General features: G+C 37.3%; 2 protein-coding genes and 1 pseudogene across 5 annotated transcripts in view; all 3 read left to right on the plus strand.

Moving 5' to 3' along the window:
- LOC115432728 (zinc finger protein 420-like) overlaps nt 1-17864 on the plus strand; it is a 597943-nt gene that overhangs the window by 136771 nt on the left and 443308 nt on the right. The gene's annotated exons all lie outside the window — the stretch shown is intronic.
- LOC115432629 (zinc finger protein 239-like) lies at nt 1796-8999 on the plus strand. 4 transcript variants are annotated; one of them, XM_030153553.1, is made up of 3 exons: nt 1796-2412; nt 3944-4889; nt 8359-8999. In XM_030153553.1, exons 2-3 carry the CDS (start codon nt 4022-4024, stop codon nt 8448-8450), a joined length of 960 nt encoding a protein of 319 aa, XP_030009413.1. In that variant the 5' UTR covers nt 1796-2412; nt 3944-4021; the 3' UTR covers nt 8451-8999. The 4 variants fall into 4 exon arrangements, with proteins under 4 accessions (XP_030009413.1, XP_030009407.1, XP_030009399.1 ...); XM_030153547.1 differs by having other exon boundaries at nt 3971-4889; XM_030153539.1 differs by having other exon boundaries at nt 1797-2412; nt 3976-4889.
- On the plus strand, nt 9829-16428 carry LOC115432403 (zinc finger protein 271-like; annotated as a pseudogene).

Raw genomic sequence — 17864 nt, forward strand, 5'->3', positions numbered from 1 at the left:
ATAGTTGAAACACTCAACAATAAACCAGGTATTATCACCTTCAGTTGTTTGTGTGTTAATGTAATGTGAATTTAACTGTACATTCTCAGAGACAGTTACAGACATGTTACCTGTAGTCGTTCCTCAGGTGCTGTGACGAATAAGGGTTTTTCTGCACATGACCTGGAAATGTAGTCAACAATGGCTTAGGCCACATCGAAGTGTCACTTACAAAAATGATTTGGCAAAAAAAAAAAGAAAAATCCTCCAACAAATTCAAAATAACAGATCTCAAAACTTATTAAAAACAACATTTAAAATTTGAAAAAGAAAAACAAATTAATGAAAACAATGGAATTACATCATGAGTTTAAATTTAATGTGGAGCAGCCTGCTGAGTGTTGTTGATTTATTATTTTCTTTTTGTTTGTCTTTTCTTCTTGTCTCTTCTTTCGTAGATCTCATCTATAAATGTGTCAGTTGAATGTACTATTTTATTGTGTTTGTGTTTAGATTTTATGTGTAAGAATTATTAATGAAACTTTCAAAAAAAAAAACATTGAAGTGTCAGTGCTGTGTGTACAGCGAATAAACGAAGGCAATTATATTTAAGTGTTCATGGTTTTCCTTCAGATTTAGTTAAGAAGAAGAAATGGATTGTCACAGTTCATCGAGATGTGATCCTTGCCCACTACCCACCCACATTTCATTTAATTTTATCCCTGCCTGTGAAAATTCTTTATTTTTTTCATTTCGTACATGCATTTTGTTTTTTGTATTATATAATACAGACAAGAAGGAAAATTGAAAAAGTCCATTTCTGTTCATGTGTTTTTATAAGTTGTACATTGCATTTGAAATGAAAGTCCAAAAAAATAAGTCCAAGGTCTGTTTTTGGTGCTCACTATAGGGGGCTGTTTTACTCCTCCTGAGACCCAGCAATGCATTTTTGTCCTCTGTAGGGGACAAAAGTTTGATAGTTTTAAATAAAAAATGCTGTTTATTGCAAAGGACATTCTGTTAAAAAAAATAAATAGAATAATTTTTTTTGAATGCGTACCCGAAAAAACTGTTGCAGTTTCCAATTAGAACATTTTAATGTGTAAAAAAAAAAAAAAAAAAGCTAAAATTTTCACTTTCCTGGGTAACAGGAGGATTTATTTATTTATTTAGTTATTTATTGAGGAGCCGCTGTATTAAAATGACTCGGCCTCCTCAAAAATTAGGTTCAGGGTATATATCTTTTATGATTCCAATCCATTTCTCTTTTACTGTGGCTCAGCATTTTATTCCCCCCCCCTTTTTTTATTCAAGAGAGAAAAAAAAACAATATATGATGCATTTTTACATACAATGTCTTGAATTGTTTTTCTGACTTTAACCAACCAAATCCCCCCCCACCCCCACCCTTCCCACATATATAAAAACTGCTGTCAAACATAAATAAAAGAAAAAAAAAAAAAGGGAGGGGGGGGGGGGTAAATAAGGGACACTTTCACATGTTGTTTCTAGTTTATAGGGTATATGATGCTATGGGAGGGTGTTGAGCCTATCAAAATGTAAAATTGAGGTGTCCCATAACTTTTAGAACTCTCTAATTGATTCTCTGGTCCCAGCATGTTCATGCAGGATACCTGTCGGGTACCCAGTGCAGGACTCTGGTGTTTCTCTACTGTTAACCTCTTGATTTCCTTCACAATACCACTGATGTTTCCCAGAAATGCCACACACGAACGTACTTCAGCCTCATCTCAGTGAATTGCGATGACCCATTTCTTCTTCTCAACTAAATCTGAAGGAAAACCATGAAAACTTTAATTATAGTTGCCTTTGTTTATTCGATGTACATCGGGGCACACAGCAGTGACACTTCGATGTGGCCTCAGCCATTGTTGACAAGTAAACTGGAAGAAGCACTACACCAATGCAGTAGTTTCAATCCGTTTCCAGGTCACGCGTTGAAAAACCTCCATTACCCATAGTGTAATCTAATAATACAATACACTTCCATCTCTACTATGACTGAACTGCAGTTGCACATATACGACAGAAGGTGTCAATGTTGCACTATTTATTTGGATTTAATCCAGACCTATTTAACCATATTACACAAGCACAATTACGTATAAAAGTTTAACAGCAAAACTCAATTAAAAAACACGGTGGAGCAACGGAGGACTGCATCTGACTGCTACTTTGGCTGAATCCCATGTTCCCCACTCTGCCAACAGGCACTGAATGCGGCATGTGCAGCAGCGGTTCTTCCGGTGTCGTTTCCAGTCCGTTAGTGGTTAGCTTACCGGCTAAAAATGTCACGTAAAACCGGTGGTTAACGGGGTTTTCGGCCGATTTAACCGGGTTTAAGGTCTGTCAGTGACACCGACAGACGGCGTTCATCCTGTCCTGTGACACTGAACCGGAACTTTTTCTCAGGTCGGTACCGAGCAGCTAAGCTAACTAGCTACTGTTTACATTAGCCTATTAGCAGTTAAATGTAGTCATTTCATTTCATGTCCTATTTCTATTTTCGTGGTGGTTTGATCTCTACAAAGGAAGGAAATAAACACAAAGCATTTGGGAAAACCTCTGAAAAAAGCCACAGTTGCCGGTCACTTTACCTTTAGGCTAGTCTGAGCTCAGTTAGCCTCAGTTAGCCTGTAACTAGTGGTTGACAGGATGCTGTTTGGGTGGCTGTGTGCATGACGTGAATTTAACAGGCAGGTTAATGTGATGCACTGTTAAAAATCCATGAAAATATCTAAAACTGGATTTATTAAACCCTGGTTGACTTCAGGTCCTGTTGCGTTACATTCACAGTAACATTCCACAGGTAAACAGTTTATTGCACATATTTGACTCAAGGAGTTAATTCGATTATTCACGTTTTGCTTTCCAATTGAAATAATAACAGAGAAAAAAGTTGAGACTTCTTTTTTTGGTTGTGTCACTCAGCTCTAAATTCAGTGCGATTAAGAACGTGAACGAGAAAGTCCATATAAAGACAACAGAATGAGCTCTGAGGAAAAATAAATGATAGAGTATTGTGTTTGGAAGTTAAATACCTTTTGTGGAGCAGGGACCACCGAATGTTGTTTTGCTATTTGCCTAAAACAGGGGTGTCAAACTCATTTTAGATCAAATCAAATTTTCTTTATATAGTGCCAAATCATAACAAAAGTTATCTCATGACGCTTTACATATCAAGTTGGTCGAAACCAGACTCTTAGCCAATTTACAGAAACCCAACAGAATCCTCCAGGAGCAAACACTTGTGACTGGTGACAGTGGCGAGGAAAAACTTCCCTTTATCAGGCAGGAACCTCGAGCAGACCCAGACTCCTGGAGTTCAGATTCCTCATTCAGTAGAATTTGATCTGAAGTGGGTCAGACCAGTAAAATAATAACCTATAAATAATAACCAAATGTTTTAATTTAGTTTTCTCTTTATTTTATTTGAGAAACTTCATGTTGTTCATACACTGTTGCCTACATAGTTGGAACTATTTCATTTTCAGACTCATTCTTTTTATTCCTGTTTAACTTTTTAAGCGCCAAAGTCACAATATTGTGACAAGCAACATATATGAATGAAACAGACAGCTTTTTGAAATCTTGATATCCAAACTGAATATTCTTTGGGGAAAAAAACAGCAAAAAAATAAACAAACAAACAAAAAAAACCCTCAGGCCCCTGAAGAGTTAATCCTGGTGTAATGATTACAAACTGTGTCCAGTTAGAAATGTATGCGTAACAGTGTACATATTCATGTTATTCACGAGTTGTCATTATTTGTCATTATTTATAAGTTTTTATGATAGTATTTCATTTGTCCAACCCTCTGGCAGTCCGGTTTTGGCCCATGGGCCGTATGTTTGACACCTCTGATATAAAATGAACGATGTAAACTTTCGTTTTGGTTTGGAACATCAAGTCTAAATGAATTAATTTCTTAAGGCATTTCAGTGACTTCTACTTTGTTCTGTGTGTCAGTTTAGAAACAAGACTGAAAGCTCTTTAGAGACAAAACAAACTCCAGCAAACATGGATAAAACACATGCCTGTGACCACTGTGGCAAGGCGTTCACCAAAGCTGACCACCTCCGAACACACAAACGAATCCACACCGGAGAAAAACCGTACTGCTGTCACATCTGTGGGAGGGCTTTCAATGATACAGGCAACCTCCGAAGACACCAGCGTATCCACACTGGAGTGAAACCACACAACTGTGTCCAGTGTGGGAAGACATTTGGTGACGCAGGGGACCTTCGTAAACACGAGCGTGTCCACACTGGGGAGAAACCCTACGCCTGTGACCACTGTAGGAAAGCTTTCAATGATGCAGGCCACCTCAGGACACACCAACGAACTCACACTGGGGAAAAACCATACATGTGTGGGGAGTGTGGGAAGGCTTTCACCACAGTCACAAACTTCAGAACGCACAGTCGAATTCATACTGGAGAAAAACCATTTAACTGCCAGCAGTGTGGGAAGGTATTCAATGATGGCAGTGCATTTATAAAACACCAACGCATCCATACTGGGGAGAAACCATATGTTTGTAAGCAGTGTGGGAAGACTTTCACTAATGCAGGTCACCTCACAAGACACCAGCACTGCCACGCTGTGGGGAAACCATTTGGCTGTGACCAGTGTGGGAAAGGTTTCAGTTCCTCCTTTAGCTTACGGCAGCATTACCTCAGTCACACCAAGGAAATGGTGATTCCATGTGAGGTGTGCGGGAAGATATTTTGGTCTCCCTCCACTTGGCACAATCATCAGCGTACCCACACTGGGGAGAAACCTTACGAATGTGGACTCTGTGAGAGATACTTTGACACAACATCTGAGCGTGCTGAACATGAATGTGCCTACAACAGACTCGAACAGAAAAGCAGTATAATTGGTGAGAATGTTACTGATGATGATTAACCTAGCAGCATAATGTCAAGGTTTCAGTAAGATCATGGTTAAATGCATGATACAGAAACCATGGGGATTACATGGACTATTGTTAGATCTACTTGATTTCTGCTGATGCTAAAGTTTTTAGTAAAACAAGCAAAATATTACACTATATGACACTGAAAACATTCAGTGGAAGTTGAATTGATGTCAAACATGCAACCCCCAAAGGGTTTAATCTGATCCACGGGATGAATTTTCAAAATCCCAAAATTACATTGAAGATGTTAATAGCCAACTTTGTTGTTCAGTCTCAAGGATTGGACCAGCAAAATAGTAACACAATGACCTAGAAAGAATTCAAAATTTTTGTCTCTGCAGGGCTCAAAATTAACTTTTTGACCTAGGAGCACTGTGCTCCTAACCCTAAAAAGTTAGGAGCACAGGCTAAAATCTAGGCGCACCACTATTATATAAAAAATTTGGAGAACAAGCAAAACTCTTGGCCATACCAAGTAATATTCCTATTAGGGCTGCACGATTTTGGCAAAAAAAAAAATCCCAATTTTTTCCTCTAAAAACTCGATTTTGATTTCAATTTTTGGGTAAAACTACAAAAGACCACAGAAGTCAGCATGTCGTTTTCGTGAGCAGCCCACAATGCAAGGCACTGCTCTGACCTCAAATCTGTGATGGTATCACATGATGAACTCCCAGAAGTTTATTTTTTCTTAATTAAATCTTTATTGAATGAAATAGAGTATACAAACAATGTATGCAACAAGAAAATAACATAAGTTTGCCAGGGGGAATACACTATAATACAATGTCCAAATCAGAGCAAATACTTATGTTTTTTACAGCCTTTTTGTTTCCAGATTTATCTAACAGCTTTAAATAAAGTTCAACATCTTTCAAAAAATAAATATTTGTTTTTGTGTTACACAACTTACATTTGTGAATGAAAAATTTAGCAAGTAAGAGGACTAAATTAATTATTTAATTATATATATATATATGTGTGTGTGTGTTGTTGTTGTTTTTTTAAAATTTTATTTATTTTTTTTTTTTTCCTGGGTATCTGGGCCCACAGAAGTGATACCAATGTAAGTCAGTGACAGGCATCAGTCGCGCGTGCGTGCGTGTGTGTGTGCGTGCGTGGACCAGGTTAATATAAGTGATCCACATGCGGTTCTGTTTAAACTGAGGGATCCGTGCGTGGAATAGACTGACCCAGGACACACTGGAGGGATTCTATCCTGGAGCGGGTGGATGTGTGTGGGCACAGGGCTGTGTGGGCTCCTCTGCTGAGGCTGATGACCCCGAGACCCGGACCCGGATCAGAAGAAGACAGTACGGTACGGATCCGGGACAACGGAAGATGAGTGATCCGCAAGCAGTTCTATTTCAGTTGCGGGATCCGTGCGTGAAGCCAAGGCTTACATTGCTATAAGTACTGAGGGCTCATTAACACATTTAAAGTCCGGTCATTGCACGGAGTTCTGTGACAGACCGCTGTCACTGATAGGAGGAGGAGCCTACGGGAGCCCGCAAGCGCACGGCCCGCAGGCACGAGAGAGATGAAATCAATTTTACGATTTCCCTTTTTTAAAAATCGTCCTAATTAAAAAATCTGATTTTGATTTAAAATCGATTAATCGTGCAGCCCTAATTCCTATATGTATTTAAGCAATGTTAACCTAGAATAAAGTATTTGAATAGAGTATGAAAGAAAAAGCTTACATTGACACAGGTGCAAAACAATTGTCAATGTGTGGTATATACTTTAGTTGGTTCTTGGAGAAGAAAGATGAATCACACCATTATTTGCAACAACCAACTTTTTTATTTCATGGCCTAAAGGCCCTTAGTCACTGTGGTCTACACCACGCCTGAAGTCAGGTCTCCTTGACCTGGTGCCAGAGTGTAGGTACTTCCTGACCGCTGGCAGTGCATCGAAGTCATGCAGTGTTGGACCATCCGCAGAGATGCGCACGCGAGGGGGCGGGGACTAGATTTTCCGCTTCAGTCAGCGGGGCGTGGAGCTTGTTTATTTTCAGCTGACGAGTTACTTCTGCAGCCATTATTCTAGGCGCACGTATTAATTTTCGCTCATTTTTTTATTGGCGCACCGTGCGATCGTAATCTCAAAAACAGTTGCACTACCGAAATTCTCAGGCGCATGCGACCGTAATTCAGTCGCAGTCACGAGCCCTGCTCTGTTTTACTGCAAAAAAGTAGAAGTGTAGGTAAAAGTACATTTTTAACAATGTCATGCCTCATCTTACAGATCATAGTAAATCTACGAATTCACAAAACATTTAATAACAGGCAGAATTTTGGTAAAATTGCACTTCTCTTAAGACATTTCATGTTGTTCATATTTGCTCAGGATATCCACATTTTTTAAAGGATAGTCGATAAATGTAAATATTTTCATGTAATTTTACTTTTGACGCTAAATTCTGTTATTATTTTCTGGTCTGATCCACTTGAGTTTGAATTGGGCTGAATGTGGAACCTGAACTAAAATGAATTTGGCATCCTTGACATTCACAAATTCATCCCATGGGCCAGATTGGGTGCTTTGGTGGCTGGTTTTGGCTTGTGGGTTACATTTGACAACCTTGTTATAAATTTTACAAATTCAAAATTTTCTCTTTATTTTGTTTCAGTGTAAAAAAAAAGTACATTTTCATGATGAAAATGTCAACATTTACAAACTGTCCTTTCACAATAAGTGCAATTTTACCAATATTCTTCCTGTTATTAAATCTTATGTGTATTTGTAGATCCACTGTGATCTGTAAGTTCTAATACTCTTGTGTAAATAATAAACTGAGACATAATATTGTTAGAATTGCACTTAGTTTTCTTAAGACAGTTCAGGTTTACCCAGGATCTGACACGCGAGCAGCAGGGTTAAACACATGTATTTACAGGTTCACTGTTAGTTAAGTGGAATATCATTTTCACAGCTATGTTCTGATTAGTGCACAGTTTCTTGAATTGAGAATCGTCATTGTTTCATTCATAGCTAATAGCATCAAGAGAGTCAGTGAAGACCTGGGTCCTGGTCAGAGTCAAATTAACAACAGCAATTAGATCTGAAGGTTCATTTTCCTCTTTGAAGTAGAAGAAAAGTGTTTAGAAATGTTAAGACGAGATGAAAATGACATAAAAGACTCAAGACAAACAATGAAAAGACAAAAACAGATGAAAATGACGAAACCACAAAATGTGTTTTTGTGAATCTGAGTCCTCAGGTGGTATGTACTTGAGTTTGTTTGGGTTTTAGCTGAAAAAAGTACTGAAGCCATCGTCTTCTGATGATGAATAAAGACCAAAATGAACAAAACTAATACTAAGTCTAACAAAGCCACTATAGGGGAGGGTGAGAAGGTGCATTTTCACCCCTAGATATCACTAATTCCACTGTTAAAACATCATCACGTTTCACTCTGACCCAGCAGAACCCAGCAAAGACCTGGACCTGACCGTGGACAACCCAGCGCCAGATTCCGGTGAGGTCCAGGCTGACTATGTGGTGGTGACGGTGTGAAAACAGAACCAACGCCTCAACGTTTCTTTGCACAGGAAGTGGAATTCAGTGGATCGAAGACAGATTGACAACCCTCCAAAAATGTACACGCACAAAAAACTGCCATAAAACCATCATATATCAAAATGTTTTTCTTTTTTTTTTTTACTGCATACATTTTTTAATCTACTTCAGCTCTGCTGAAAACTGCCAAAAGTTCAATACATTTCAGGATTTTAACCCTTCAAATGCCAGTTTGAATACATGACACCACTTGTTTGATTAAAGAAACATCATAAAATATGAGATACTTCAATCAATCAATCAATCAATCAAATGTTATTTATATAGCACCAAATCATTACAAAAGTTATCTCATGACACTTTACATATAGATTTCCTATATCCACTTTCCATATAATGCATGTTGGAGGGATGTGGTAATGTTTTATATCAGCCTTAGACATGTCAAAGATTAACAATAACAGTGATTTCATTACATTAGTAATTTTTATGTGAGATTTAAAAAATGTGGTTTCAGAGTATGTCAATGACGGTCCTGCGCTGAACTTAAAAACTACGAATGTAATGAAATCTGTAGATAGGACAAAGTAATCATCACAATGAACAAAAATGAAGAAAAATCAACAAAACAAGCCACAAAAAAATACATAATTGAAAATGGAAAATTGAAAATATTACAAATTAATCAACAGAATGAAGAAAAATGAACAAATTCATCATCACACTGATGAAAAATGAACACAATAAGCAACAAAAATGAACAAAATAATAAAGATGAACTTGAAATGAAAAAAATTATGAAAAAAGATAAATTAAAAGCCAAAAATAAATAAATGAATGAACAAAAAGTGAAAAAAAAAAAAAAAAAATCCACCAATGTGAAAATATTTAAATAACTGTCAATATATACTTAAAATGAATGAAATTATCAACAAAAATGTAAAAAAATGACCAAAATGAAAAAAGACACTAACCAGTATAATGAAGAGAAATGAACCAAATTAAGGAAAATGAACCCAAGAAGCAGCTAAAATTAAACTAATTAACAAAAATGGGCTAAAATTGGCGAAATAACTGTCAAAATGAACAAAAGGACAAAGTCAACATAATTAAGGGAAAATAAAAAGCAACAAAAAAGAGCAAAATAAAACAAACATAGTCAATAAAAATTAGCTCAGTTATCAACAAACTGCAAACATTAACTTAAAATGAAAAAATGATGGAAATGATCTAGAACACAATGAAGAAAAATGAAAATAAGCAACAAAAATGAATTAAATATTGAACAAAAAGAAAACATGGGACAAAGTAATCAACATAATGAAGAAAATAAAAAAATAAGCAAGAAAAAAATAACTGTTGAAAAAACTTTTAAACAAAAATAATATAATAAAACTCCTATTGTGTTTGTCTTTGTTTCTTCATTCTTTGTTAATTTTTTCTTCATTTTTCACTAATTTTTATTACATTAATTGTTTTAGCTCAGTGCAGGACCATCGCTGACTTACATTGAAACACATTTTAATAAATCTCACATAAAAACTACTACTATAATGATTTATTTATTTGCAGACTTTTATCAAGTTTTTGGAACATCCTCCATTTATTTATCAATTATAGATTTGCATGTTACTGTGTTGATAGTAGTCTAAACTCTTATGATAATCTTGACAAAACAGATGATTATATTTTCATATTTTAACCCTGAAAAAAGTTTGTGTGATTAGTTGTTATAGAGTTGTCAGACTGAATGGATAGATTTTTGCTTTAATTTTGTATTTTTAGTAAATGCTCATCTTCATCATCACAAATATCTAATAATTATCCAGCGAAGCTTTATCATCAATCCATACTTGCTCAACATATGTTAATGACTAAAGTAATAATTATAAAAAATCACAATAATAATGAATTAAGAATCAAATCAAAGCCCGATAACTGTAGCTGTTGACTCACTCTAATGTTTCCCACTCTGTCAACAGGCCTTGAAAGCAGCATCCACAATGCTACTTCCGGTGTCGCGTCCAGTCCGTTAGCGGTTAGCTTAGCGGCTAAAATGAAACCTGAAACCGGAGTTTAACGGGTCTGTCCGCCAGTTTAACTAGATCGATCTGAGGCATCTCAGTTTTCCGGTAGTGACAGACGGAGTTCCTCCCACCTTGTGACACCGAACTGGAGCTTTTTTTCCTCAGGTTGGTATCGAGCGGCTAAGCTGACTAGCTACTCTTTACATTAGCCTGTTAGCAGCTGAAGGCTAAGCAGTCTTATTTGTCTTCCGTTTCTGTTTTAATTGAATTTCATTTGGTTTAGTGAATGTAACCAGGGAAGCAAAGTATAAAAGAACTGAAAGCAGCCTTTAAAACCACCACAGACACTTAACAGTATCTGAACAAACTGCATTTAACTGATTTAGTTGATGTAACCTGTTAGCACAAGTTGTCCTGAAGTGTTTCTAATGACTGAGGACAATGAAGATGCTTTGTGTTTCCTGCTCAGTCCGAGTCATTCTGCATTTGTTAAATGTATTCATGTGTTTTGAATGAATGTAGAACAAGAGCCTTGAATAATATTATTTGAGACACTGAAATGCAGAAAATTGTGAAAGAAATAACCTGTTTATGTCAAATATAGAATAAATGCATGAAAGGAATGTCCACAGACGGCAGGAAACACTCATAGTTTACTGAACCATCAACACCATAAGCATCCACTGATCTAATAATAACTACTGAACTAAACTAAACAGAGGAAAACACCTGATTCACACTGAAAATGCAAAATACAAAGGATAATATTATAATAAAATGTGATAAATCACTTGGTTAAAGGTTAACCTGTTACAGTTCCAGAAGGTCAGGACAATCTGCAAAACATAAATAAAAACACTCCAGTGACTCATAATCATTCCTTAAACACAGATTTTATTTTATGACATCACATGGAAAGTTTTAACTGAGAAAATGCAAAATTTCAATTTTAAAAATGAGGAAAACTGGAAGTATACAATCTTCTAAAAATCATTCTACGATATCCATTAAAGAAAAATGGGAGAGGGAGTCAGAAACACAAATATCAGACGAGACCTGGATGGAAATATGTGAGACACAAGCGACCACCACAAACTCTAGATCCTTAAGAGAGTTTGGCTGGAAGAATGTAGTGAGGTTTTTTATAACTCCTAAAATAACAGCACTCCAAACAGGCACACAGAGCTGAGGCTTTTGTTGGCGAACATGTGGAAACACTATGGCCAATCACTTCCATGTTTTTTGGGCCTGTCCGAAAATCCAGTCATATTGGAGGGAGGTGGCAACCGAGATAAATAAAACAGTAAGGATGGATTTAGACTATTCTTTTGTTACTTTATATCTTGGTAAAATACCAGAAACAGTCCTTCAGAAGGATGAATACTTATTGAAGATACTTTTGGCAAGTAGTAGAAAAGCTATAACCCGAAAATGGTTGCAACCCGACCCTCCAACTTTGGACCTCTGGCGTGGAATTATTAAAGAAATTTACTGTATGGAGAGACTTACTTTTACTTTAAGACTTGAGTTGGAGAAATGTATTGAACGCTGGGAAAAATGGATTGTGTACACACCTTGAGTAATACAACCATAATTGTACAATGATGTATGTGTGCATGATGTAAAAGAATATTTTAAGTTTAATTGTAACACCCATGATGATCTCATGTTCATTGTTTGTTCCTTTGAAAACTAATAAATAAAAAGTAAAAAAAAATAAAAAATGAGGAAAACTGAACCAAAAAACCTTCAAATATGCTACAAATCTGAACAAACATTTGTAAAATTAGGAGAAAATGAGACAAATACTTGAAAAAATATGAAACAATGAACCAAATAAGCTTGAAATATGATGTAAAACTGAACAAATACTTGACAAATAGAATAAAACGATGGAAGTAATTAAAAATGAGGGGAGTTCATTGTTTCATAACATCCAGAACTCTGCATTTGGTCCTGAAATGAATCTGTAAAGTTTCTAGAACCGTTTGAGCTTCACTTTGTCTTTTTGTTAACATTGAAGACACTGATGTCGGACACATTTCACTTGTGTCCATGTCTGATCTGTCCAGTCCACCTTTATCTGTGTTCTTTGTCTGGGTTAAATGATCAGACATTTATTTCTTATTCACTTTTCATCACATACAACAGGAAACATATGCACAGCCTTAAAAGACAAAAAAAGCTGAACTAATGGTGTTGTAAAGGTTAAAGTCACTACTTAGTGCAAGAAGCAGCACAAACAATTAGAAACATCTGATATGAACTGAATTAAACCTGATTATTTTGGTCATTTTTGTTAATTCCATTTAAGATAATAACATCCCATAATAACTTTATACCTTCATAAGCCTCAGAATTAAACTCACCCATATAGAACAAATGCTGCCATTTCAGCATCAGACTCCATTCTTTTCATTTACAGCTGTGTCTATTGACTTCTATTTTTATCTCTTCCTTTCTTTTGTCTCTTTTACACCACACTTCTGTTACCTGCATGTCAGAGTTCAGTAAATACTGTAACTACGCTGATAAACAGACCATTTCAGGCGAGTTGTAGTTAAACAAGAAAGAATACAATCTATAAATTGTCTGAAAAGTAGATCATATGTCAAATTGAGAAAGCCTGGGGGGTCGCTGACGCACCCCTCTCAGCTTTCCCATTCCAAACACCCCGCAACAATGTTGCCCCAGCATCCCCGATGTGCTCGCACCCCACTGAGAGAGTGTCCGGTGATGGCTGCCAAGGAGTTCCCCATTCTGAAAAATGTGCGCCGTGGCTCAAAGAGGTTGGGAAATACTGTACTAGGGGTCAATCAGGTCATCCGATCAGGACCAGTCTGGAGTTTCTCAGCAGATGCTGTCACATTGTCATCCAGGATGTTGCTATAATCCTTGTTCTTCTTTCACTTGTGTACTCTTACATATAAGTCACAAACAAACTTGACAAAACACATTAATTTCATCACAAAAACAAAAATACACAAAAAACACTGGCAGAGGTATGAAGAACTTCAAGCACAACTGTATCTGATCACAACCCACACATACTGAGTTGAACACATAAAACTCTCTGCTGGTTGACTGTTATTTCTAGCTGCTGAAAACACATTCAAACACTTTAACTAGTTATATCTTTGGAAATTCTTAAATGAATTCTAGGTGCTAATGACAATGGGTTTAATAAAGCAGATTTACCAAAAAGATTTCAGGATCTTCTGTAAAGTTCATATAAAGGTAAAATTAGCACCTATTTGCTTATTTATATTAGATACATTTCTTAAATCATGTGAAAATATTCTCTACTGTTATATCACAACATGCTGAAAGAAGCCACTCACTAACAGAAACTGGGATGATAAAAGTATGGCTACTCTTCAAGATACTATTGGTTCAAATGATTCCATAGCTTTAACCTTATTTTACCTCTTAACTATCAGTAAAATCAACTTGTAACTCTAACTAGCAAACTCTTAAATCATTACTGAAGGAACATACATTATTGATGATATTTGTTTTTTGCATTTCATTCGTTTACTTAATTCTTGTCATTATAGGTGCAGAATCAGGGCAAGAAGACAAAGTGAAAGATCTTCCAGCTCCAGAAAACGCAACAAAACCGATCTGAGACCAGTTTGGGATGTCACTTCCTACTGCAGAGCAGAGAAGAGCCCACTGTACCCTCCCCATGGGAGAAAAATCACATAGTTGTGACAAGTGTGGGAAGACTTTCACCAAAGTAGGTGACCTCATGAAACACCAATGCAGCAACACCAGAGAAAAACCCTACGGTTGTGACCAGTGTGGGAAGGATTTTGAAACAGCAGGTGGACTCCGAAAACACTACCGCTTGCACACCGGAGAGAAATTGTACAGCTGTGACTTCTGTGGAAAAGCTTTCACTACAGCGAGCGTCCTTGCGACACACCAACGCATCCACACTGGAGAAAAACCATTCAGCTGTGACCAGTGTGGGAAGAACTTCATCCAAGTGAGTGACCTTAGACGACACCAACGCATCCACACTGGGGAAAAACCTTACATCTGTGACCAGTGTGGAAAAGCATTTGCAACAGCAGGTGGACTCCAAATACACCACCGCAATCACACTGGTGAGAAACCATACAGTTGTGATGTCTGTGGAAAAGCTTTCACTACGGTGAGTCTCCTCACGACACACCAACGCATCCATACTGGAGAGAAACTGTACAACTGTGACTTCTGTGGAAAAGCTTTCACCACAGCAAGTAACCTCACAACACATCAACGTGGACACACCGGAGAGAAGCCATATGCTTGTGAGCAGTGTGGGAAAGCTTTTTCAACAGCAGCTGGACTCCGAAAACACCACCACATACACACTGGTGAGAAACCATATAGCTGTGACCAATGTGGGAAGAACTTCACTCATGTGAGTGACCTCAGACGACACCAACTTGTTCACACCGGAGAGAGAGCATTTACCTGTGACCAATGTGGGAAGAACTTCATTCATGCAAGTGACCTCACAAAACACAAACGCATCCACACTGGAGAGAAACTGTACAGCTGTGCCTTCTGTGGAAAAGCTTTTGCTACAAACACCGTCCTCAGGACACACCAACACATCCACACGGGTGAGAAACCATTCAGCTGTGATCAATGTGGGAAGAACTTCATCCAAGCAAGCGACCTCAAAAAACACAAACGCATCCACACTGGAGAGAAACCCTATGCCTGTGATCACTGTGGGAAGCTTTTTAAAACAGCAGGCGACGTCCGAATACACCGTCGCATCCACACTGGTGAGAAACCTTACAGTTGTGACAGGTGTGGAAAAGCTTTCAGATCCTCTTCCAGCCTACACACTCACCACCTCGCACACACCAAGCGGATGGTCATCCCATGTCAGATGTGTGGGAAGATATTCTCAACACCTTCCGGTTTGCGCTATCACCAGCGTACCCACACCAGGAAAAATCCTACCAGTGCAGACCATGTGACAGATCCTTTGCAATCGCAATTCTGTGCACCAAACATGAGTATTCTAAATATGTCCACAAAGGAGCCAAACAGAACAGCTTTAAGATAGGAGAGAGGTGCTTGCTGACAGATTAATGGTATTAGAGTAAAAGATGATCAACATGATTTTTAATCAAAGTCAGCTTCATTGTCAGTTTTTGCCATTTGTACATCATCATATACAAAAAACTGAAATTTACATTTTATAAGAGACAACAGTGTTGAATAGTGGACAGTAAAGGGGTTTTGTCACAGACACAGTAAAGCTGACCTTTGGAACATTTGGCCAAAATTGGGTTTTGTGAGGGAATCGGGAAGTTGACCTTTGACCTTTTGCCATGATGTTGAGTTGTTCCTGAAATGCTGTGTTTTGAACCTCACTGGGGTTTGTTACTGATGGTTTGGCCACTGAAACAGTGTCTTCTCTGAACTCTGACCTCTTTGGGCAGTCTTAAGTCTTACTGGTTTTATGAGCTCGAAAAACGAATCCTCAGCCTTGACAGAAATTCTTTGCAGTCACTGACATGGACATGAAGCTGCTTCAGTCAGTTTGTTCAGTTACTTTTCAGCCTCTAAAATGGAGGTATGATGGTAAAAATGGTTTCAGTTCCTTAACGCTTAATGCAATATTTTAGTTTAACCCACTGAATTTAAGTTGAAAGTCCACACTTCAGTCACATCTGATTGTAAATATGACCCTTTTATTCCAAAATGTAATATTAGGTCTGTAATAAGTCCGCACAAACTAAATAAATTGTTTAGAAAAACTGCAAAAAAAGACAAACAGACAATAAATAAGATAAATCCTGGTTTACACCTATTTGTCTAAATACATAATTTTCATAGCTATATCCTCAAAGATGTAGTTTGGTGTTTACATAACTTCATTTTTGAGATCCACTCCAAAACTAAAATAAAATGTCCATTGTGTCCATTTTTCATGTGCATCAAAACAAGCTACTTGGCATTAAATATTGACATTAAATCTGTAAATGACAGATAATTATGAACAAACATCTTTAATAAAACATGTTCATCTACTAAAAGGAGAATAAACCGTTGGACTCAGTCTATACAGAAGGACCTGGGTCACCAAGAACATGGACTCAGTGACTGGAAAGAGTTTATTTAGATGAACATCTTGTATTTTTGTAATTCATACATTTTTTGATATATTTATGTCTGATCATAGAGGAATTTAGATAAAAATATGATTTGCTTTCATCTGTTTTTACTATAGTTTTAGCACAAAGAACATTATTTCAATTGTTTAGTGGTTTAGCTCGGTAAGAATAAATTTCTACAAAATGACAGGTTACAAAAATACAACATGTTCATCAAAATAAACAATTTACAATAAGCCGTTCAGTCAATGTTGTAAGTGTCCGTGGTACAAGACAAGACAGTCGAACAGACATGAGGTCACTTCCTGTTGTGTGGTCGACAGGTAAAGTAAACCCAGGGGACAGTTGATGTTCAGGAGGTGGTTGGGTAAATTCACCTCAGATCAATAAACCACTTGTGGTCTGGATTGGACGGGTTGGTTGTGTTGGTTTAAACCCATCAGTGGAAGGAAACAACGACTGGGACGTTGAATTTGGAACTACAATTTATCAGCAAAAAAATATTATTTGTCGGTCTTAATAAATGAAGTTAAAGGTTCCTTAGTGCTATTCAAGTACATTTTTCACATACAGTATTCTTGTTCCATAATAAGGTTGCAACGACTAGTCAACTATTAGTCGACGGCAAAATTAGTCGACTAATTTAGTAGTTGACGAGTTGTTAGTGACGTCATTGTGTGTATCCCACAGCATGCAATTCCGTGCTAAACATGTTTCACTGTAGCTAATTGAAGTAGCTCAGAGTGAGATGTCCACTTCTCCCAAATCTTTGCGCTGACCACGCATGTGCACTCATGACCGGGTGCAGGAACAGTCGGGGCAGCGATGTTATACGACATAAACAGTCCAAAGTTTGGGAACATTTCATATGTGACTCAAAAAAAACTGTCACCTGTCAGATCTGTGTCAGAGCCTGGTGGACCATGGGACCACTTCAACTATAGATAAACATTTACACAGGAAACAGGTTTAGGAGATTTCGACACACCTCGTATGCTAGTAGTGAGTCTTTTACTGTATGTATGTGAAGAATCATGACAGTTTAAAGAGTGATGATGTCATGTTGTCTGATAATTTCATGATAAAAATGTATTCAGCCTTAAGGAGAGCGCAGGAGTCACTGAAGGGTTTTTGCAGAAACAGCAGATGTGTACTCTGCAACACGCTACTGCTCTGACTGAGTCAATTCTAAACATGTAATGTATTCTATCAGCCCTGCAGTAACTGTTCTGTTATTGTGACTGTTTCAGAGTTCAACT

Source organism: Sphaeramia orbicularis, chromosome 2 (assembly GCF_902148855.1).
Source record: "Sphaeramia orbicularis chromosome 2, fSphaOr1.1, whole genome shotgun sequence".
In the NCBI taxonomy this organism is placed as follows: Eukaryota; Metazoa; Chordata; class Actinopteri; order Kurtiformes; family Apogonidae; genus Sphaeramia; species Sphaeramia orbicularis.

Bases quoted from the DNA above. Each gene is read 5' to 3' on its own strand.
- LOC115432629 (XM_030153553.1), top strand. From the start codon at position 4,022: ATGGATAAAACACATGCCTGTGACCACTGTGGCAAGGCGTTCACCAAA. The intron at 4,890-8,358 runs GTGAGAATGTTA...ACTCTGACCCAG, and splicing joins ACAGAAAAGCAGTATAATTG to CAGAACCCAGCAAAGACCTG.